This window comes from Zonotrichia leucophrys, chromosome 2, assembly GCF_028769735.1.
Source record: "Zonotrichia leucophrys gambelii isolate GWCS_2022_RI chromosome 2, RI_Zleu_2.0, whole genome shotgun sequence".
NCBI lineage: Eukaryota > Metazoa > Chordata > Aves > Passeriformes > Passerellidae > Zonotrichia > Zonotrichia leucophrys.
The window spans coordinates 105,310,781-105,333,744 of record NC_088171.1 but is presented as its reverse complement, the minus strand read 5'-3'; the positions used below and the strand labels follow the sequence as shown (position 1 = coordinate 105,333,744).

Sequence of the window (22,964 nt, the reverse complement as noted above, 5' to 3'; positions counted from 1 at the left end):
TTACAGGAAATACTAAAAATACAGTAAACTTTGCAGTTTGTAGGTTCTGTAAGAAGAATGGTTTTAGTGCTGTGTTAGTTATTACTGAAACTCAAACAGTACTAGCTCCTTGACCTACAGTGGCACTGTAGATACATGCCAGGATCTGCACTTTGAGTGTACTGGTCACTGAGACAGGTAACATTCAATGAGGTTGAGATAAAACATTGGCTGTCACAAGAACAAAGGTATAAAATTCCCTGAAAAATTAGACAGAAGTGAACAGTGGCTGTTAATCCCAGAGAAAGCAAGAGCGAGGATATGTGCTTGCCTTACAGCATGACAGTGACTGCCAGCTGAGAGTTTACGTTGGACTTGCTCTCACCAGAATCCCAAGTCTGTCTGTCTGTCCACCAGAGGGGTTTGTTTTATGCCCAGGCAGAGCTGTTCTAACCCATTCCTGCCAAGGACCTGTGAACTGATCTAGAAAATGTCTGTTTTAACAGCAATAATGCTCAATGAACTCACAATCCTGCATGGAAGTACAATTTACAGAGGATAAAAAGAACCTCATGAATGTTTTATTCCCGTCCTTCTCCCCTCAATTTGAAGGCTACTCTGCTTTTGTCCCCCTCCCACCTTCTCCCCCCCACCTCAAATAAGCAGATGCAATCAAGGTGAAATTTATTTTGAACCAATTCTGCAAAACAGTTCAACAATGCCATACTTTATAAAAATACTTAGTTACATAATTAAACTTATTACTATTTATATAAAAAGTGTGAATGTGAATTTTAAACTCTGTTAGGGTAAGAACCACATCAAGGTCTTCAGGTGAAACAAATAAATTTTCATAAACATACAAACTCTTTTGGAGAAGTTTTATAATACACAACCATTTACAATGAACACGTTCATTAAGTTAGTGTTTTATTCCTTTACTATACAAGTGTTATTACAATGAACTGTTCCATTCAGTAATTAAAAATCCATACAATGCCAGTGTCATTGTTGGCATTTTTTGTTATGACTATTAATACATAAACTCATATGATTGTGTTATTATTTTAAAATATTTAGAAAAATTAAAATTTCATCATCTTTTTTGGGTTTTTTGTGTATGTGTTTTTTGTTTTGTTTTTGTTTTTCTTACAGAAAGCCCTTTTAAAATTTGATAACCACAGATGTACAGTTGATGAGCAATGATGAGGGAAAATGAAAAATCATGGCACTGTTCCTACACAGATCTGTTTGGTAGTTGGATTCAATGTAGTGTAAACCCATGAATGTTAAGTTTAGTACCAGAACTATATTACCAGCTCTTCTGAATTCATTTGTTGGATAGCTTTACAATGATAATATGAATTCCAAGCCAGTAACTAAGTAAGAGTGTTTAAAAATTAAAGTACATAATCTTGATCAGAAATTCAAGAACCTCATGCAAATTGTTGAGTAAAAGACATGACGTTATTGCTTGATATGTCAGTAGCCAAAGAAAATAAATCTAGATGTAGTGTCAGCTGGGCTGAACACCAGCAAATTTCATTACTTGGACAATATTAAATATATTTTATCCCTTTACTTTTTAAACTTTCACATTTTCTTTTCCTTATTTTTAGTTAAATAATTCTGTAGGAAGGGCAGAAGTGGGAAGAGCAATGGTGTGTGTGTTTTAATAGCCAAGAAAAGCAAAAGTGCAATCAAATCCCTGAACTAGTGACAGATAGCACTTGTGGCACCCACCCTCGATAACACTTGCAAGCCACATACAACAGTACCAAACCTGTCTCTGAAAAAGAACTAAAAGGTGGCCATTTACCAGCTTCAGTCTTGCTTTCCTGGTGAACTTTGTTCAGGTAGTCTTCCCATACAAAAGCTCGCTGTTCCACTGGAGCTTAAAAGATTAAAGGCTTTCCCCCTGTGATTGTATTACATAGCTTCAAGTTCAAATATCATCATACTTTATCAACACAATTTTATAAAATATTACCTCATTTTCTAGTTACCTTCATTATTCTTAATTAGCTATGCAGAAAGAAAAAAGGAAAAATCTCTCATGCTACTTTCCAGTTATATTAACACAAGTATTAACACAGTGCATTATGCTCTCTAATCTCACTATTGAGGTCTACCGTTTAGATCAGGTTTCTCATTCACTGTTCCAATTTCTCTTTTTACCTGCCTACTCTAATTAAGTCCATGAAAGTGGAAGCTTAAAGATTGAGACTATGAATCAAATACAGTGAATCAAATCTTTTGTTTTGTGGGGGTGGGGGCACACACATGTAGTTTTAAACACAGGGAGTTTTACTGAACTGGAATAGAATTGCTTGGTCCCACAAAGTTCTTCTGCTTTAAAAAGGCCTTACCCCAAGATCACAAATTCCAGACAATTCCCTCAAAAGTACAATGATTAGCAAATACTGGGAGAATGAAGGATTTGAAACATTGGTTTTTCTGCTATTGTTCACACCAACACTCATTTTTTCTGCCCCATATTTTCAGTAAGCTTCCTTTGGACCCTGAAAATAAGTTGGGAAAGAGGAAAAAATAAAAAAATGTCATTGGTAAATCAGAGTATAACACTTTAAAAGTGGTTTTGTGCAACTGCATTATGAAATTCCAGTTTGCCATTAAGAGCATGCAAAGTAGCGAAGATTTTCTTTCCTGTGATTCCTTAGAGACTTCAGGAATTCTTTGCAAGTCTTTTACATTTGGCAGATTTGTGCATGTTATATAGACTGCTGGCTTATAAATTGTCTCCAGGCTGGTACTGTGGTTCTGTAGCAGTAAAGTAGTCCTCCAAGAAAGACTGTATATACTCAAATGTTGGTCTCTCATCAGGGTCCTTCTTCCAACACAGTTTCATTAACTCATGAAGAGACTCTGGGCAGCCTTGCGGACAAGGCATCCTATACCCACGTTCCACTTGTTCCAGAACTTCTCGATTCACCATTCCTAAAAGGAAAGCATATTAGCTCTGAATGACATTATGCAAAGAACAGTTTCCTAAAGTTTTTCGAGAACCTCTGCAGCTGCAATGCATGTGGTTCTACCAAAACAGAACCTTTAATGAACACACTTTCTAGGGAATGAAATTTTCACATATTGCATTAAGTATATTTTCTGAAAATTACTTCAGTACACTGGTAATTTCTCAACACATAGTCCTTTTCCCCTTCTCCCTTTCCCATTGCCTTGGACCTGTCCTTTCATAGAGGAGACTCAAGTCCAAATGGCTTTTCCCTGCCTTAGGTTCTGCTCAAGGACAACTTTATCTGAAATCAGGCCAAGAAAAAGGCTTTATATATCCCTAACAGAACTGCCTTACACATTCCAGATCCAGCAAAATATCTGCTGAAAAATGTTTAGTTTCAAAAACTGGTTTAGCAGGTTCAGTGTAGTGGTGCTCTCTGTAGTCTGGGAAAATGTCAAAAGTAGAAATATCAGGAACAGACAGAGAGAAAACATAAGGATACCCACTAATCTGAAATAAACTGTCAGTCACATTTAGAAGTGCTATTATCTTAAAACATTTTAAAATATGCAAGATTTAACCTGAACATAAACCAAAGTATCTTTGTGAACAAAGGAACCAGTAAAGTGTGACTAAGTTTTTGTCTCTGCTTGTCAACTGTGGGCTCTGAATGAAGAGAAAAAGTACAAAAGGTAACTTCAGAGGCAAAGAATACAACAAAGCAAAGAAAAATCTATTAAATGTTCCTGTTACCTGGATATGGCACTCTCCCCTTAGTTACCAGCTCTGTCAGTAAAATTCCAAATGACCACACATCCGACTTGATTGTAAACCGACCATACAACGCTGCTTCTGGAGCGGTCCATTTAATTGGAAATTTAGCTCCTACAAACATTGGAAAGACAGATGCTCAATTTTCTCTTGCTAATCCACAACCTTCAAAATATTTTGAAAAGAATAATGCACTAAAAATATTTTTGTACTTCACTTTATGATAAAATTCAAGGTGGAATAGTATTTTAATGTTTCTCAAACTAGGACCGCAATTATTGGCTACATATCTGGAAGCACTAAAGACATTTGAGAGTCTTACTTAAATATGTTTCAAAAAGTGAAACTGATGAACAACTTCTCTGGAATCTCATCTCTCTTCAAGCTGTAGCATGTTTGATACCCCAAAAATAATTAAAAGTGCTTTTTGAAAACACAAACAAACTGCCACATAACTTGGAACAAAGGAAGTTTACTAGGATTACACTTAGGCAAGGGGCTCACCTAAACAGAGCTGTGAAAGCACACTTCCATGCATGATCTTTATCCATGAATACAAAACACAAAGGCATGTTCTGCTAAAAGTAATAGTTCTAAGCAATTGAAAGGCAACCAGTCTTATTAAATAAATTAACTGGCCTTACCTTGTCTTGCAGTATACTCATTGTCCTCTATTAACCTTGCTAAACCAAAATCTGCTATTTTACACACAAGATTGTCTCCTACAAGAATGTTAGCTGCCCGGAGGTCCCTGTGGATGTAGTTCATTCTTTCAATGTAAGCCATGCCATCTGCAATCTTAAAAAGAAAAGTGTTATAAAAGGTTATTTTTCATGGCTATATACATTTCTCCCAAGCATTAAGCTGCACCCCCTTATTTTAGCTCAATTCCCATTGTATAAGTATAGGAATTACATTATAGCAACGAAAAGCTTGGCACTGATTAGTGTGTCTGGCTGTGCAGTATCTGCTAATTGCAAACCAGACTGTTTCCTTTGTGACAAATTACAAACCCACAATAGAAGGTGTAAGAGAGCAGCACACAACAGCCAGAGCATTTGATATTTATGTTTAGTTGCTATGTGATACCTCTTCTCTAGGCACAAAATACAAGTGTACTAAGATTTTTTGGTACCTGAGCAGCCATGTCGACCAGTTGTGGGAGTTTTAAGTATTTCCCTTCCCCTTCTTTAAGGAAGTCTAGTAAGCTGCCTGCAAAACATAACACATTTTCAGGAAAAAAAAAAAAAAGAGGAAAAACCAAAAACATTAACTTGACCTGAAAACACAAATGAGATTTTCTTCTTAGACATTATGACTGACACATTTATCTCATGAAATCTGTATCTGAAAATCCACCATTTACTAGAATATGTGACCCAATGATCATGTCCATAGTTACCTCTGCACTGGTAACTAGTTAGTGCAAATCTATCCAAGTGGTTTGGAATCCACTTCAATAATGCAAATCACTAAATAATAACAAAACAGACTGCTGTTTCTGGCAATACAATGGAATTTTTCCAATGTTGTTGGTATCAGTGCTCCTCCTAGCTGGACTTCTGCTGAGAGATTTATAATTGCAAAACAAAAAAACTCTATCTCTTACTTGCATTTTTCTGCCAGCCCCAATCATATACTAGAGAAATTATTCTGAAATTGTTGCTTTTTATTCTTACAGGGAAAACTATCTTCCATTCTTCACGATACCTTATTTTCTCCCATTTATATAATGCAATTGTACCAGAACATTACATGAGCAGTATCTGAAACCAGTTCCAAGGAGCAGTGCTTCTGTTAACATTCCAACCTCTACTTGTGCAGTAAAGCTTTGTCTCTACATAACAGTTTTCCCTACAGGTGACATTATGTCACACGAGTTAAGAAACAGGATCTCTTTCCTAAGAAACTGGTAAGATTGGTAACTAATCACTCTTGTCACTGTCCAAATTACAGTAACAAAATTACAAGTGTGGCCAAGGTGGGAAAAGAAATTACTTGACTGCATATCCTGAAGTGGATTCAAAGCTGTTCATAGAAGTGACTCTGAATTAGATTTCTTCAACACAACTTTAGTGACTTGCTGTATTTTTGCACAGTGAAAGTAAAAATGTGTCAGGTCAGACCCACAGTGCTGCTGCTGTTTGCTCTGTGTGTTTGCACAGACTTTTTCTGACCTTGGTTCATGAGATCAAAGGACTGAAGAGGAGCAAAGATTTCACACTGATCTCTAGTAACCTGTCCACACTGCAAAAAACAGTTGGATACTTTTCAGTTTGTACCTGCTTCTCTTCCTTGTGAAAGGGGAAATAAAAATAAATTGTTCTAGTAGCTTAGAACAAGGAAATTCTGTGGGTTTTGTAAAATTTGAGAATTTTGTCAAAGGAAAGTTATAAAGAGAAGCTTCCAACAACATTTTGAATCCATAATTTAGACAAATTACAATTCTTCTGCTTTAAGGTAACCAAGTTCTGGTAGTGAACTTTGCTATTCTTTAGGCAGTTATAAATATTTTTTTTCTTACTGCCTTGCTGAAATCTGATTTCTGAACAATGAAAACTGACTTTGCAAAGCTATTATTATTTAGGAACAAAAATGCAGAAGGAAGTTTTTACATTTCCTGTTCATTTTTACCTTTTTGATCTTATACAACCCTTTAAAAACCCATCTAAACAGGAAAAAGTAAACCCATACATTTGTAGTGCACTACTGAACACAACTAGCCACTCCCTTGCTTCTGCAGCTTATGACGATAGCAAAATTTACTCTCTGAGTTGAACAGAAGTCTCCATTTTATAAAAAATGGAATAATTGACTTGGAAATCTGCTGCTTCTTAACAGTCATATGCTTATGATGTTTATTTCTACATTCTGCCTAAATCTCTAAATCTCTGTTTCAGCAGCAGGGGGAGGGGGAAATGACACAGAGCAAAGGAAGAAGGATCAAAGCCTGAAAACAAGGAGATAAAGGAGACAGTCTGGGAAAAAAAAAAAACCCACTCAACCTTTTTAAAATTTACTATTACACTGCTGGGAAAAAACCACTAAAAAAACCAAAGCACAACATGTTTTGTTGTTAGCATGACCTGTCTACAGGCAGACATAATCTCACAATAATACTCCCAGCTATGCTGTTCCATTTAAATGTGATGGACAGTACACACTAAAAATGAGGAGGAAAAACCCCCCAATCTTGTACTTGGAAGATTAGAAAGGGTGACACAGATGTGCAAAAGAATCATGCCTCTGCCCATAATCTAAATCAGGACTGCTCCAAGTAGGTCAAGCGTTGCTCATTTTAATTTAATCAAAATTAACACTTATAATCCATTTAGCTTATACCTAACATTAATTAAACATTTGATCTGTTGCAGAGGTCTTAAATAACCTTTTAAAGGTAGTATTTGTAACTATTCTGTCCCACACCTTTTGTCATGAATTCAGTGACGATGTAGATTGGTTCCTCAGAAACGACCGCGTACAGCGGGACAAGCTTGTCGTGTCGAAGCTTCTTCATGATCTGAGCCTCCTGCAGGAAAGCTTCTGGCATCATTGTACCAGGCTTTAGTGTCTTGATTGCTACTTTTGTGGTTCCATTCCATGTTCCTAGAGAAACAGATCAGGTTTTATTCCCCATTGTAATACTGAAGAGGTTTTCTGCTGAAATTTTTTTTTGCTTCTGTTTTCTTAGCTTAGATATAATCATAAACTAGAATTATATTGAATATTAACTTTACCATTACATGCATGATCATAACTGGTATTTTTTCCCTTCATTTCTCTATGATATTATATTTTCAGATCCCAATACCGGATTTACTTAAAATACTATTAGAACATTCACAGGAACAACTGAAATGTGTCACATTAAGCTCTTACCCATCCACACTTCACCAAAACATCCTTGGCCCAACTTAACTTCCAGCCTCAAAGATTCTCTAGGAATTTCCCAAGCATCTTTTGCAAGTCCCTGTGTCTGTGGTTTCACAGTGGGACACACAGTTGTTAGCTTATGACACAGCCCATCTGCATGTTCTGGAAAACAGAAAAAATAGACAACAGCTTCACAGTTAAGCAAGGGTAAGACTGTAACAAAAGTAACATCTTACTGTTGATAAAAAACAATTAGTCCATTTCCTTTCTGTTGAAATCAGAAAGAAATTTTATAGTTGTGAATTTTAAGAATAAGCAGTCCTTCTTCCTCACAGTAGGCACAGGGTAACACTGGGACACTGGAACTTGGGCTTACCTCTGTAGTGTTTCACCAACTTCTGTAGAGATTCAAATTGTGCTCTGGTTGTGATATAGTATCCACCATTGTCAAGTTTCCTGATTTTGTAGTGTTTTACATTATCACCTCTGACCTCATCCCAGTCACGTATAGAAAGGGAATAAGCACCTAGGAAAAAAAAATCACATCTGGTTCTTCACCAAAATATAAAAAGGTATTTAATGTTATCTCCCCCAAATGTCATGGCACACATACATGGTGTGCACATTCATGTGTATCATGGGACAGGCAGAAAAATGTTCACCTTGGTGCTGGGGAGAGCAGGGATACACAGACACATACATACCTTTAGTGGTTTCACTCTCTCTTACTAAGAAAATACCACGCTGGTTCCCAGGATTTAAAAGTAGCCTTTCTGCATCCTTCCTGCCCATCTTACCAAAATACCACCTAGAAAATTTAAAAGGAAATGTGTAAATAAAAGCTTCCTATGATTTGATACTCATATAAGTAAAATATTTAGAAATCTCAAGCACTGACAGGACTACTAATATTCCCAAACAGTTGCTGGGCTAGAAGTATCCCAAAGCAGATAGAGATCAACAAAAGCAATGACATCCATATAGACAAAAGATTAAGATGACCTATTTCTGTTATTTACAAAATACATGTAAAGAGGCCTGTATCTGCAGACACTATGGTTTTCTGCTGGTTTAACAACAGACATCAACTGTTCTTAACATTGAAAGGAACACCCTCCTCAGGCTAAGTTTTCAGGCCAAGATGAATCAGATGACACATTTTGGTAGCACATTCAAAACTGCAGCAACTGAAATATCTTCCTTAAAAAGTTTGAGTTTTATGTTAGAAAACAATATTTAATGCAAAGTGAGTGTGCATAAATATCACTGGGTGACAGGTTTATTCAGGTTGGAAGGACCCTTGGAGTTGTCTAGTGCAGCCTCCTGCTGTAGGCAGGGTCAGCAGTGACAACACACATAGCTGCTCAGGATGTAGTCCACTTCAGGCTTGAAAACCCTGAAGGACAGATCACCAACCTGGGCAACCTGTACCTCTTCCTGGCTGTCCTCAGGATAAAAATGTTTCTTCTATTCAGCTGGAAACTCTCCTGTTTCAATTTCTGTTGCCTCTCATCTTTCTCTACCTCAGTAGAGAGAGCCCTTTTTTCTACTGAACATTTAGGAATAACCCTATGGTAGATCTCATTTACTTTTTTGTGAGTAACATTACAAATTGCTGAATTATTCTGATACCAAAAAGAACACAGATGTTTTTTTAGAAGACTTGCATTTTTTCTTGCCTTCAGCTCTTTCACATAAGGAGTTTTTTGTTCTATACTCCCACAGCGTGCCCTTCCTGATGAACATCCTGCACACAGTGCTGTCCTGAGCCAGTGATAATTTTAAGGTCCATCCTCCCATGAGTCCTCAAGACTTTGGATGTATTTATATGTATTTCTAACTATATCTGTTTTTATTAAATGCCTCAGAAGTTACAAATAATGTAAAGTATAAATTTCAAACATTTTTGTCTGTCACTATCTTATCGTCAAGCTAATTTGGCTTCATGAGTGATGGGAAAAGTAGTACTGGAACCTGCTGCAAAACAATGGCTTTGTGGGTGAAATATTTTCTGGGGAAAAAATGCAGATAAAGAGGCATCACTTTGTTGGCCATGAACAGAATGGCCTGTGCAATCACAGGGGAATTTGAAACTTATTCTTACATTTTGTTGTATGTGCAGTATGAGTGTTGAAGGAGATGTGCAAAGTTAGAAATGGATATGACGGTATACACACTGGAGACAATTTGGATGTAACCTAAAATCTTACAGAAGCAAACTTGAACGTAGTTCATAACTTCACATAAAAATGCCTCTTCCTCAGACTACAACAATTTACAAACTATATTGTAAAGTGCTGTTTTATTTCACTGCCTATAAAATAATAGCTGGGTTTAATTGCTTTCTTTTTTAGAGACAATTAAACATTTATATTATAGTGTCATTAAAAGAAGCACACAAATAATATGGATCCTGTCAAAAGCAGTTTCTGCTATAAATACCTCCAGGCTTAGAAAAGGCCACAGACAAACTCTTAGCAACTTGGGGCTCTGTATGACATTTGCACTTTTATCTCTAATTGCAGTCACTGCACAAAATCTACAAACTATATCAAAGCACAGGGCTAACAAACTCTAAATCAAATGAGTGGTATTCCAAATGCTGTGGGGATATTTCATAAAATTAGCACTGGTTTTTAGAAATAAACAGTTTTTAAAAGGTTCCTCATTTATCACCCTTTACTCTCACCTCTAGTCATCATATAAACCTATGACAAATCCCACCACTTTGTTCTGGCCAGTGTTTAGGAGCTATGCTTTCTTTGTAAAGGGCTATCATTTCCATTTTACCACCACTGTAGTTGTAACAGCCTAAGCTTTTACTGCATAGTTCTAAAAAAAAAGAAATCTTTGACTTTTTTTCCCCCAAAAAAGAAACAAAAGTTAATAATTTTAAAACCAGATGAAACTCAAGAGTGTAAATTAACAGAGCATCTTTGATGCAATCATTTTTAATAGCACAGAGCTAAGTGAGAGCAGCAGCAGCAACATGCTAAAGTCTCAGCTTGAGATTTAGCAAACATCTTGAAAATCAGGCACTACTCCCAGACATGCAGTAACAAACAAAGAAGTGCACAGATCACATATCAGTGAACTGCTGATTGGCAGTATCACTGAAACAAGAGCTGTGCAGCTTTATATTTCTAGTACAACAAATACAATCCCTTGGAACGAGGATAACCTAAAACTCTACTCCAACCTACAGGAGCCACAGTCATTTTATGTGATTGTCTAACCACTCCAGGATGTTAGCAAATAAATGTAGGAAGTACTGGTACACAAACAAGTATAATTTTCCAAATTCATAGCAGTCCTTAGCATATCAAACAATTCTGTCACCAAAAAGTTATTACAGATTAATAGATTAACAATAATTGTGCACACAAACGCTTTTTTAGAATGCAAGGTTAGGTAATACCAAGTATATAGCTGACCTTGACTCAGGGTTTGGCAAACAAAAATAGGGGTAAAAAGCTAGAATTGATGGTGTGTGAACTCTTTAGCTAAAACCCAAAGATTTTTGCTTTATATGATACACAAGGCATGCCCTCCAATTTTTATCATTACTGAATTCTCCCATCCTTTCCCCTTTAGCCCTGCATGTAGCAAGCAGTCAGAAAACATCTGCGTGAGTGTCCACCCCATGCTTACTAATAATTACACCTTTGACATAATATAAGTAGCACTGCTATCCTTTCATTAACAGTATTCTCCTACTTTACCCTTAAATGTTACATATAATGACTTTAAAAATCAGTATCTCCACAGGGTAGGAAGTGTACAAAATTGACAGGATACAGGGTCTTACTCTTCTGCTTGAATGGAGTCTGCAGGAGCTACATAATTGCTTGGGATGTAGCCTGTCTTTCCCGTAGCAATGGATCTTGCTTCCCACCAGTCTCCTTCCCTGCAATGAAACATCATTACCTCTTCCACATATAAACACAACACATAATCTTATAGGACACAGAAAGACAAGTAAATTTAGGTAATGTGTTATTTTAATTATGAGGGCATCTCAAATAGATTGTGCTGCACCTACATACATCTTGTGTTGTGAGCAACACAAATGCCCCTTAAGTGGAATTTAATATTTTAAAGATTTGGGGCTTTTTTTTTTTTAATGTAAAACCAGAATGCTTTATGGCAGAAATGTGTAAGTAAATTTCTGAGTTATCTAGTCTTCATTTGACTCTCCAGATCAGACAGTAACTCCAGGTGCAGAGCCTGGAATGGAGCAGTACCTGTCCCCACCTTTGCTGCCCCAAAGGGGGTAGCTGTGCTTTGCTGCTACAGTTCTACATCTGCACCCAAACTCTGATCTCAAGCTGAAAAGTTATTGTATTAGCAGTATTATATATTTTAACCCCATGCTTGTTGAATATTGAACGTATTTAAAAAAAAAAAATTTCCTTCGTTGAAATAGGATACGTGGATTTGCAAAAGAACTAAGGATCTAATTATTTCAAACAACCCAGTGAGGTCTGTGAATGAGAACACTTACGTGTTATTTATTATCTGGAACCGTTCACCTTTCTTAAATGAAAGGTCATCTGTAGTTCTAGCTTCATAATCATATAAGGCCACAAATACAGTAACACCACCTTAGGAAAAAGAAAAAAAAAATCCTGTATAATATAGCAGTAATGTTGCAACACTTGATTTAAGGACTTGTCCATGAAACAATAAATCAGTTTTGATTTGGAAGTAACTGAACACTCTGGGTTGCATCTCATTCTGGAAGACAGATCAATAACCTGCTAACTTCTTAGGAAAGAGCTATGCCTATAAACAGACATTCTGAAAATATGCTTCCACACCACAAAAGGCCACTAGACACATCACTGGAACCACATTAATAATTACAGCACTTATATACAGAAACCTGCATGACGCATCATCAGTAAAAAAACCCAAACCCTTGGCTTCTTTATTAAGCTTGCTTCTTGTTGAGAAATGCAATTCTGGAAGAACCTACACCACCACAATAGTGAACCATCAGCCACTAATTTTCACAGAAGTGAAAGTTCCTGCTGCACTTAGCTATAAATAACTGATGCATTCCCAACTTTTTGAGGTTACACATCAAGACCTACCCAAGGAACTGAACCAGAAATTAAAGTATTCTCTTGGGGACAAAGACATTCCTCTGCTTTAGCACTGCTTATTTTTTTGATGCCACCAAGTCTCTTCCCTTGTGAAGCAGAACCTTGCTGAGGATGATCCATCAGTGCATTACTCCAGAGAACAAGGACCAAGACAGGTCACATGAGGAACAGCTGCACTCCACCAACCCTAAGGAATCTGCTTTCTCATCCCACTGTTGGTATAGTGCAGCCTGTTGAACATGTCCCCCAAAAAAGACAGATGTAAGAGAGGTGGATGGTAGGAAGGCTTCTACACTTAGCAACAGAAAACATTTTTCTATACTTCAAAGACTTAATCTATAAAACTGGGAAGACAGAGAAGAGGAAGAGGGAAAGGAGGAAAGGCTGTTTGAGATGTACAAGCTACTAGCAAAAATAAAGAACCATGTACCATAACCATGAGAAAGTTAAAATACAAAACTGCAAATAGACAATTCAGAAAGACTTTTTAAGCCCTAGAAATGCTATTTCTTAGTCTAATTAACATTTAGGAAGCCTAATGATTGTCCAACCAGTAACATATTTTTAAACATATAATACTACATCTCTAATGTGCACATGTACATATCAGGATATACATGAAAGCCCACCAAGAGAAACATGTTGCTTCTAATTTAGGTCTTAAAATTAGCATGATCATGATCAGAAAGGAAGAATACATAATGCAATAGGAAGTGTCTATATGCAATATTCTTTTGCAATGTGTACTTTCTGACATAAGAGCTCCTAATCGCCTAAAATAGTTTGATTTGGAGTCTTCCTGTGGTTACAATCTCTCAGCAGGCCTCAGCTGGAAATGAATTTACAGTTCCGCTAGGAAAAACAGAACAAAATCCCCACAGGAGGTTAGAGTAATTGAGGGGTTTTTTTAAAGTATGATTTATGAACTCAAAATGAATGAAAACATTCCTTAGAAGTCAGCAGCTCCTAATTTACATTAAAAATCAAAACAATTATACCAGTTTTTCTCCATATTACTACATTATTTTGATGACACAAACTGATAGGTGGAGCAAGAAAATAGTGAGGATACAAACAATATTCACACAAACAGAAAGCAAGAGTTATGGAAATAAACCATCCCCAGAAAGTTCTTCAGAAGATGAACACAATCAATACCCTCAAGTCACAATATCAAAAAAGTTTTTAATTGCATATAAAGAAACTTGAAAAACTTCAGCTACCATAAAACCTCTTTTTATTCTCAGTCACAAATGTTATTTTTTCATAGCAAAGAATAAAAAAATAATTGAAGACAACATCATCAGCACAGACTGATTTAAACAAAGATACTGTCAAATGATATTTCAAATCTCTTGCAGCTGTTTTCTTTGTGAACCACTGTGAGGTGATCTAGTTTAGTTGCTCAAACTATCTGTAGCCACAAGACTTCCCTTAAAGATTTTCCTTTTATTAGGTCAGTATGACATCCTCAGATAATCTAAGTCTTTTGGGGAGAAGACTTTACCTTCTTGTTCAGCAGGGGGATTACAGAGCACTAGCACAGCTTCATGGAAGACAGGAACAGTAATCCATTTTTCTATTTTGATTTTCAGCAATATTCTATGAATTCAGAGTATCTGAAGACAGACAGTGTGTAATACAGAAGCAGTGTGACTAACTCAGATTTCTTCTTCTTTTCTGCTCTAGAGGAATAAAAGATGGCTCAACTTTTCAGCCTCACTACAGGCCATGATGACAACCATATCATCCTCTTGTCACTCATCACTGATCAACTGGATAAGTACTACTGACATTTACATCCTGTTTGACAAGCCCATCTATTCTCCTCTCTTGTGAAACAAAGGGTGGCAGAATGTGATCCAGTGTTTTATTGGTCACAAATACAAAAAGCTTACAGCAGATGAAGGCTATCTCATTTGCTCACAAAACCACCCAATTTTAATTGATCTGAAAGGCAGTACTGAATGTACCAAATAACTGTTAGTGCAATTCTGTTTATGAATGTATGCATTTACGTATGTATGTTTTTTGTGGATGGGCTGGTTTTACAGAACAAGGAGGAATAATTTCATATGCAGTATCATTTTGCTTAATTGCAAAACAATGGAAGCGTTCACACAAATCAGCTTGCCTGCTGATAACTGATTTCACACTGATGAGATATCAGACTCTCTTTTCATGAGAAATCTCTCTTGTTGACTCTGGTTCAACATATAACATGCTTAACAACCAGCAGGAACAGGAACAGTCAAGAGAACATCCCTTCTGGTCTCTGCAGCAAAGGGTTTGTGGTACCCAGTGGGGGGCTACATCCCTGATGTCTGGTTATGCCCAGTTCCAGCATGCACTGCTGGAAATTCCTACATGACCAAAGAACCCGATCTAGTAAGAAAAAATATTCCAAGGTTCTTGGGGGAAATGAAATACAACAAACTTTCCTCAGCAGAGCTAATGAAAATAAATAAATGCTGCCCTTATTTAATTTCTGCATATGTTCAGCCAAAAGAGGGATTCACAGTTGACTCATAAATGATACAGGCTAGATGTTCATTTTAATTATTTGGTTTTTAATGTACTCTCAAGGAAAGGACCATGAGGTGATCATTACCTGACAATTCATACTTGGTTTCCTGAATTGCTTAATGCCAAGGTCAGAATGTATTTTTATGGATCTCAGATTTCTTGTGTTTTTAAAAGACTTTAAATGCCACTAGAACAATGCAAACAGTTCAGCACTGTAATTGTGCCAGCATTAGAGGTTTGTGGGAAAACTAGAAATAGACTATTAAGGAATTATTTACTGTTTTCTGAAGTGTCTGCACAGAGCTTCTAGAATAAATTAGTCTGCCTTTTTAGTGTCTCTCAAAAAAAAAAAAAAGCACAGCTTCCTCTCAAAAATATCCAACAAAACGATGAAATTAGTTACACGGACAGAATCAGTATTTTTGTAATTGTTAAGATTTTAATATTAAGTGGCTTTATAACATCAAATATGCATAAGGCTTTAAAATGCTGTATGTGCTGTACCTCAGCCAAAAAGGTCTCTGTGTACTGCAAATTCTATCTTTACATTTTCCATTCTGGTTTTCATATGACCACCAAAAATGAGAATTCCACTCTTTCATTTCACACATATTGTCCCCACAGTAAAGTACATAGAATATAATGCAAATCCAGTTTAGATTTATAAATTCATTCAATGTTGTATTAACGTAACTTAAAAGTAATCAGACTTAAAACCAGTTTAAAAAACCAATTTCCCGAATCTGAAGTGTTTTTCATTTGTACATCTCTCCAAGTTTAAAGCCATGATCCCATACACATCCTTTCAACAGCTTACAACTTCCAATGTAAATTTATCAACTATTCCCATCATTGTCTTTAGTAACTCTTAAATTTCTCTGTTCTGTTATCTTAACTGTCTACACAAAAATAAAAGCCATAACACCCAACCTTCATGCCCCAGTCACTAGTGAATACAGGCTGAATTTTTACATGAGCAGTAAAGATACTGAAAATCAGGAATCTCTAAAAGGCAATTTATTTTAAATTTGCAATTTATTTCTGTGTAGCAAGGTGTCACAGTATTTTTTTGTGCATATAATATTAAATAATAATAGAATCATTTTATGTAACACTCACCTGTTAAAGTACTAGGATATGTACTTGGCACAGCTGAAAATGAAGATGATGCTCCTCCAAAAGGTGTCATTCCTGAAGGCCCTCCAAAAGGAGTCATGGAATGACTATTAAAATTAACTGCTGATCCCTTTATTGACGGTGACTGTGTTGCTTGGCTGGAATCTGATCCATAATGACTGACATGGGAAATAACAGGTTCTGGAGCATTTTCAGTTCTGTATTTCATGGCTGGGCCTTTACCTTCTTTGCTTTTAATGCACCCCATCGTTGCTTCTGTGAGGATGAAAGGGAAAAAAAAGAAAAGGAGTTCACCTTCATGTGGTCTTAGGATAGCTAACACAGGATATTCCCAAAAAGTTATTCCAAATGTGAACTGATTACTTTTAAACCCCATGCAGAGTGTAAACTCTGACGAAAAAGTGTTCTGCAATAAAACCTAAACTATTACCAGGGAAGCCTTAATTATTTTCCCCTACAACTCCACATAATAACAGCACATTTGGATTATTCTTCATCCTGGTTACTTGACAGACTGTAAATGGTAACAAAGAAAAAAGGGGGAATCAGGCAACAGATGAGGAAAAGACACTGGAGTCTTCTACAGCAGGGTGGAGGGGGAAACAGACGTGACAAATCCAGACTCAATTATAGCAAGCAAATCCAAGCAATTCTACAAAGAAAATGCATGGGGCATTCCGGCTTTCTTTTTTAAGCATCTGCCAATGAAGTCTTGACCAACTGCTGACATCTTTATAGACATAGAGAAGTTTTCATCCATTGCCAGCCCCCCCCAAATACATCTCACAAACAAACCTCAGATATTCACAGCCAGAAGACAGGGTTAAGCTCTAGAGTAACTAAAACTGCGAAAACCCCAAAAGTAATTACAATATCCTGAGGGACTCAGAACCAGAACCGTGCCTGGCCAGTTGACAGTTGATGGCCCAGGAGTGCCAGCAGCTCCCACTACAGGCAGACAGTGCCTGAGCTCTACCGTGGGGGCACCTATTACCTGCTGCTGAAGGGAATCAGAGAGGAGACCTGTCACCAGCAATTAACACCGACTGAGCCTTAAGAAGTCACCACCTGCCATTTATCAGGTGGTGAGACAACTGGTAGCAGGCATTTTCTGGCTTACCCCAGTTAGGAGACAAATCAGGAAGAAAACAGCAGGTCTATTAGATGCAGCACGAGTCTGGCATTAAAATCCCTGTGTTATTTGCAGGAGGGGGTTTAAAAATCTACTTTAACTACAAAAGTAAAACCTCTACAGACACAGGAAATCAACTGCTCGACATTCTCTAATGAATCAATTATAAAAAATAAACAGCAGGAGACTGAAAGCATGAAAACCACATATTTTGAAAAGTATAAAAACAGTTTCATGGACTCTAACAATTAGGGAAACAAAATATACTTCCCAATGTGCCTAATTCTTTTTTCCTTCTCAATCCTTTCTTACCTTGTTAACTATTAGACACAGAAATATGGAACAAAGTAAATTTTACTAAACAAATACTGCTGTAATCCAGTCACACTGAGAGAAAATAACACCCTCCGTATAACTAACCGTTACAATAATAAAGATACTGTAATTTCCTCAAGAACCATGAATCAGAGTTCCTGGAAGGAACAAGGTCCACAGACAGTGAAACACCCTATAAAATTTAATGCTCAAAAACATAATATTCACCCTGTCATTTCAGCCCCTAATACTGCAATGCAATACAATTACTTATGCAGAAACAAGCAGCAACAAAGTCAAATAACTGCCCTTTTACAAATCACATTTAAGGTTTTCCACAGAATAATGAATCATCACAAAGCACACCTTTTCAATTATTTTTACTTCTTATACTATTATTGCCAACTTATTAACTATGAGCAAATGTTAACAGAGCAAGGCTCAAATATGTGAATAAGAATGCAATGTGCCTAAATACTTTACAAAAACCACATTACTATACACAGTAGAAAAGCCAGTTATAAATTCACAATAGAAGTCAAACATCCAGAATCACATCCTTTTAATTTCTCTACTGCTGCAAACAGACACTATAATCCCAAATATTTTCTTTTGGCCATGTGGCTGCCTATTGTGAATTCTTGTCTTCCTCTGAGGCCTACTTGACTATTTTTAAAAAAACTTGAATTCTGTTTTCTGCTAGCATTGAATAAAAATCCTATCACCTTTACAAAAATGTCTTTTCTAACAGCACTGATTCCTTGCCTTTGGCTGGAAGTTGAGCACACAATTCAAAAGTCCAGCACACTACTAATGTTAATCAAGTAGATTAAAAGGGAAGCACACGGACATCTGTCCAAATGTCCATCACAAATGTATTTCTGCCCCTGTGTCATTCGTCTAACTTGTAGCAGGCTGATAAGACCTCAAGATTAAAAAAAAAAAAAGTAATAAAAAAATAGATAGTAAACAATTTACCAAGTCCAGTAAAACTGCTGGATCCTGCCCAAGGAATTGCTGATTTGATCAAAAGGCTGGTAACTACTATCACCCGTGTGTCACAAAGAAAAGCCCTTACTGAAGACCTGAATTCATTAGAGAAAAACAGAATCAGCCTCTCCCCTGCTTCTCCCCTCCCCAGCCACTTCACTGTTAAGGTAATCTTCTTTCAGGGGTTAAAGAGATTAACAGTAGAGATTCAATCAGCACTTCAAAGAGAAAGACATTCAGAAATAAGCAGACAAAAATGTAAACACTTTTATAACTGCATACCCACAAAAGAAAACTGAGCAAACTCCCTAGCTTTCAAAAGCAAAAAAATATAGGTGCAAACTGCAGTAAAATTCTGTATATGCATTTGTGAAGACAAGTTAGAAGCATGAGGGGAGGGAAGATGATATAAACCAAGAGCAAGTAGTAAAAAATCCCTGACTGCCCATCCTGTGGGGAAAAACCCCCAACGACTTAGTACTGTTAGGTCTTATAATAAATTGCTGGATAAAGAACAAAAAATCCCTAAGCAGCTGGTGTGCAATGCTGGATTTGATTATTCTGGTACTACATTTGTTATCAAAAATGTATGTAAGTGAAATAACTTTACATCTTTTTTTACCAACCTTTGCCTGGCCAGCAAAAACATATTAAGGAATACATTTTTGTCATAAAAAGCTAACAGCTTTTTAAGCTGTTATCTATCTATCTATCTGATGCACTGAACTCTTTAAAACAGATTCAGATGGGAAATTCCTATCTTCACTGCAGAAGACAATCTATTTAAAGCAATGCTGGCCCAAGTTATCTTATTCACAAGTCTCTGACTTCCCACTAATTAGATCATTGTTTCATGCCAGACTGGTGTCTGAGGCAATTTATTTGAGTAACTTCAGCACCTTGTTCTTTCTATTGATTCTGATCACTGTGCCCACACATTTTGGGTGGGAGAGGGTGGCAGTCAGCTTGCTGGAGGTCTATCAGGAAACCATGTTCAGAAAGGCATGGATTGTAAGTCCAGCCGTCTTGTTCTGCCTTCTAGATGAAAACAAACCTATGTTAGAATGTTCTCAAGTAGAAACAGAAACTAAAATTATCACTGTTAAGGACAGCTGAAGCTTAACAGGATGCCCGCAGAAATCAACAGACGAATGAGAGTACCCCAGGAACTTGGAATCAAATGAAATTTTAGTAGCATCTCACTGGATTTGTGCTTTTTGGAGAAGTACATAAAGAGCAACAGGATAATTGTCATTCAATACCCTACAAACACCTCACACAATGAAGAAGATCTTTAATAAACACTCTGACAAGATGAGAGCTCCAAGAAAGTCAATGCTGCCCTCTTACCTTCCCAACTCCTTTTTACAGCAGAGTGACAAATGAGAGGAAAGCTTTGTTCAAAAACAATTGAAAAGTGTGGCCAGTAAAGTCTTTGTGTTGGCATTTTTCTGCTTTCCTTTAAGGGTGAGCTACTAGACCAAGAAAAACAAGTTCTTCTTCTAAAGCCATTGTATCTTAGCATACTGACAAATTCCCTCAGGGTGTCTGCAGCCTGTCCATCCAGCCCAGAGAGGTGGGTGTCATAAAGAACCTACTCTTGATCTAATGTGTCTTTGCTCCTTCCAGTTGACAGTTACAGAAGTTACTCCTTGGTTCCTTGGGACACAGGACTGCCAGGAGTGCTTCACTGAAGGTCTCCTACTGGCATGAAGGAAGATTAGATAAAGTTTTCATTGAAAGAAGGGATTTCAACTCGGGTGGATAAACTGACTGTGTTCCAGCCACATGCCTTAGAGCAAAGCAGCCTGCAAATGCCTCTAAACCTTGCACTGCCTTTCCCCCACACTCCACCCATCAGCACAGAGGTTTTGAGGGCTGGGTGTTAGCATCCAAAACCATGAACCAAAGGGCTGGAAGAGGCTGTTTCACTTGCTGTAATGCATTTGATAACAAGAGCCATCACTATTAAAAAAATCTCCAAAAAACCAAAACAACCAAACCAAACCAAACGACATCCAAAAAAACCCTGGTGTTTCCTTTTGGGGTCAACTGAATATGTCTCTGATTTTGCTCTTCTGTTACAATGCAGCATGTCCTAGCTGCCTTCTGGAGACTTCATCTTGAGTAAGGCCAGGAGTGACAGTCACATGTAGCAGTTTCAAGGCACCACAAAAGTTAAAGATGCTCTAGAGACTTCCTCTCTTTTTAACCTCTCATATAAACCAGGTACTATACCATAACTAAGAGGTATAGCAAAAGAAAACCACTAAGGGAAGGGCAGTTTGCAACATTTTGATTTTATTACTTCTGATTACTGAAAGTGTCCATACAGCTAAAAAAGAGCACAGAAGTGATTTTTCACTACAAAGAGTAAGTTAGAACAAGCAAATCAAGTCTCTTTCCAGAAGGATAAGGTAAGACTGCAAATATTTTCCCACCTAAAATATACAAATAAATCATCTAACCAAAAAGTAACTCCCCATGCTACCGAATACAGAAAAATAATTTGAGATTCACAAATGGCTAATAAAAACATGAAAAAAAATTGAAGATTTCCACTGCTACTGTAGCTTCACTTCTCAGTGTTAGCATAAAAAAGAAATTGTTTCTGTCAAAAAAAGACATGCCTTCACTTCTGTGAAACAAATGCCTTACAAAAAGGTCTTCCAAAAAGGTCTTCTTAACTTTCAACTAAAGTAATGATTAAAAGTTATTAAAATTTCATGCAGTGATAAAGACAGGATATTCTGGGGGAAGTTTGCTAATGGATCCATTAGCTGGCAGCTGTCTATTTGCTCAAACAAGTGTAGAGTTGATTCCACATGTCAACAGAGACACAGAACCTATACTGGCTTTTTGTACACTGGACAAACAGCATAGAGCATCTGCCAAACAGCTGGCTTCAGCTGGTGGTATTGAAAAATAATTTATTAGATGTGACACAGACTGAAAAAACTGAAAACCACTAGTAAAGAGGCTAACAAGTCTTTAGCCCCTATGATAATATCCAGCTAATTCAGTCCATCTTTAACAGGTCACTACTTTGGTATGAAAACAAGAGTGGGCTCTCTTGTCTACAAAACAACCTGCTTTGTTTATAAAGGACAGCGTACTAAAGAATTGCCCTGTGTTCTTTGAAGAGTACATACACTTTTTAAAAATTACACTGTTTTTATCATGGGATGTAATTTATCTTTTATGAGCTGTCATAAATTGCAGGGTTTGCTTATTTTACCATGAACAATCCATGACATTTCAAAGAATGATGTTCTACTGTATTCAGTTTTATAATTAGCAGCAACATTAGTGTAATGAGGCCTTAGAGAGTCTGCATCATTATGCATTTAAAGTGCAACTGACATGACCTTGCAATTAACGATCTAATAAGGAACAAAAAGTGAAGATAAAGGAAGAAACATTAAAAAAACCCCACAGAAGCAAGCATTCATGTTACTTCAAGTTCAATGTTTACCATACATCTTTGTGGAGTTCTACACCAAAAAACAACTACAAATCAGTACTATTAGGCCTCATCTTGCCCATACACTAAAATAGATATTTAAAACCATCCTCTTTATTACTAAGGCAATCTGAAGTTTTGAATCCTAATGGTTGTACAGACCTAGTGCTTCTTTGATCGTGACTATAGAAATACATTAAACAAAAAAATCTGGGGCTGCTGTGATAATGATTTTGATTTCACAGCAACAGAACAGACTCCAGATTGTTTTCTAATAAAGCTACAGCTAGCAAATCCATTGTAGCAAACAGGATTTTGTATAAAGAAAAAACTGAGTATAAAAATACTTTTTAGGTGAACATTTTGCATTTCAGAGTCAAAAGATATCAGAAATATCTTGCTATTCTGGTTTGTGTTTTTTACAGGACTCAGAATTTTGAATTTGCTTTAAATTAATGATTGATACTGATCCTTCTAATGGAGGAACCAGTTAACTGGCTTACAAGATCACAAAGGAATACTGAAGTAACTAGAGATTTCAAAATGCTACCTGAAAAACAAGTAAAAGCAGAAATTGCTAAAAGAAGAAGGACCTTCAATCCTTCACGTCTTTCCCTGATTTCCTGACTTTTTTTTTTTCCAATGGAAATTTGTTTCCTCTGAGGTTTGAATGGCTTAGAGATGGGAGATTTA

The 22,964-nt window shown here is 36.8% G+C and overlaps 1 protein-coding gene across 1 annotated transcript in view; it reads right to left on the bottom strand.

Moving 5' to 3' along the window:
- Positions 1–648: 648 nt before the first annotated feature.
- YES1 (YES proto-oncogene 1, Src family tyrosine kinase) overlaps positions 649–22,964 on the bottom strand; it is a 48,871-nt gene continuing 26,555 nt past the window's right edge. The window contains exons 2-12 of the mRNA XM_064705942.1: positions 16,354–16,626; positions 12,105–12,204; positions 11,409–11,507; positions 8,305–8,408; positions 7,977–8,126; positions 7,607–7,762; positions 7,154–7,333; positions 4,863–4,939; positions 4,372–4,525; positions 3,710–3,841; positions 649–2,937 (exon numbers count right to left, since the gene is read on the bottom strand). Of these exons, the coding sequence (XP_064562012.1) occupies positions 2,729–2,937; positions 3,710–3,841; positions 4,372–4,525; positions 4,863–4,939; positions 7,154–7,333; positions 7,607–7,762; positions 7,977–8,126; positions 8,305–8,408; positions 11,409–11,507; positions 12,105–12,204; positions 16,354–16,618 (1,626 nt within the window). The 5' untranslated portion in view covers positions 16,619–16,626 and the 3' untranslated portion in view covers positions 649–2,728. The remainder of the gene's footprint in view (positions 2,938–3,709; positions 3,842–4,371; positions 4,526–4,862; positions 4,940–7,153; positions 7,334–7,606; positions 7,763–7,976; positions 8,127–8,304; positions 8,409–11,408; positions 11,508–12,104; positions 12,205–16,353; positions 16,627–22,964) is intronic.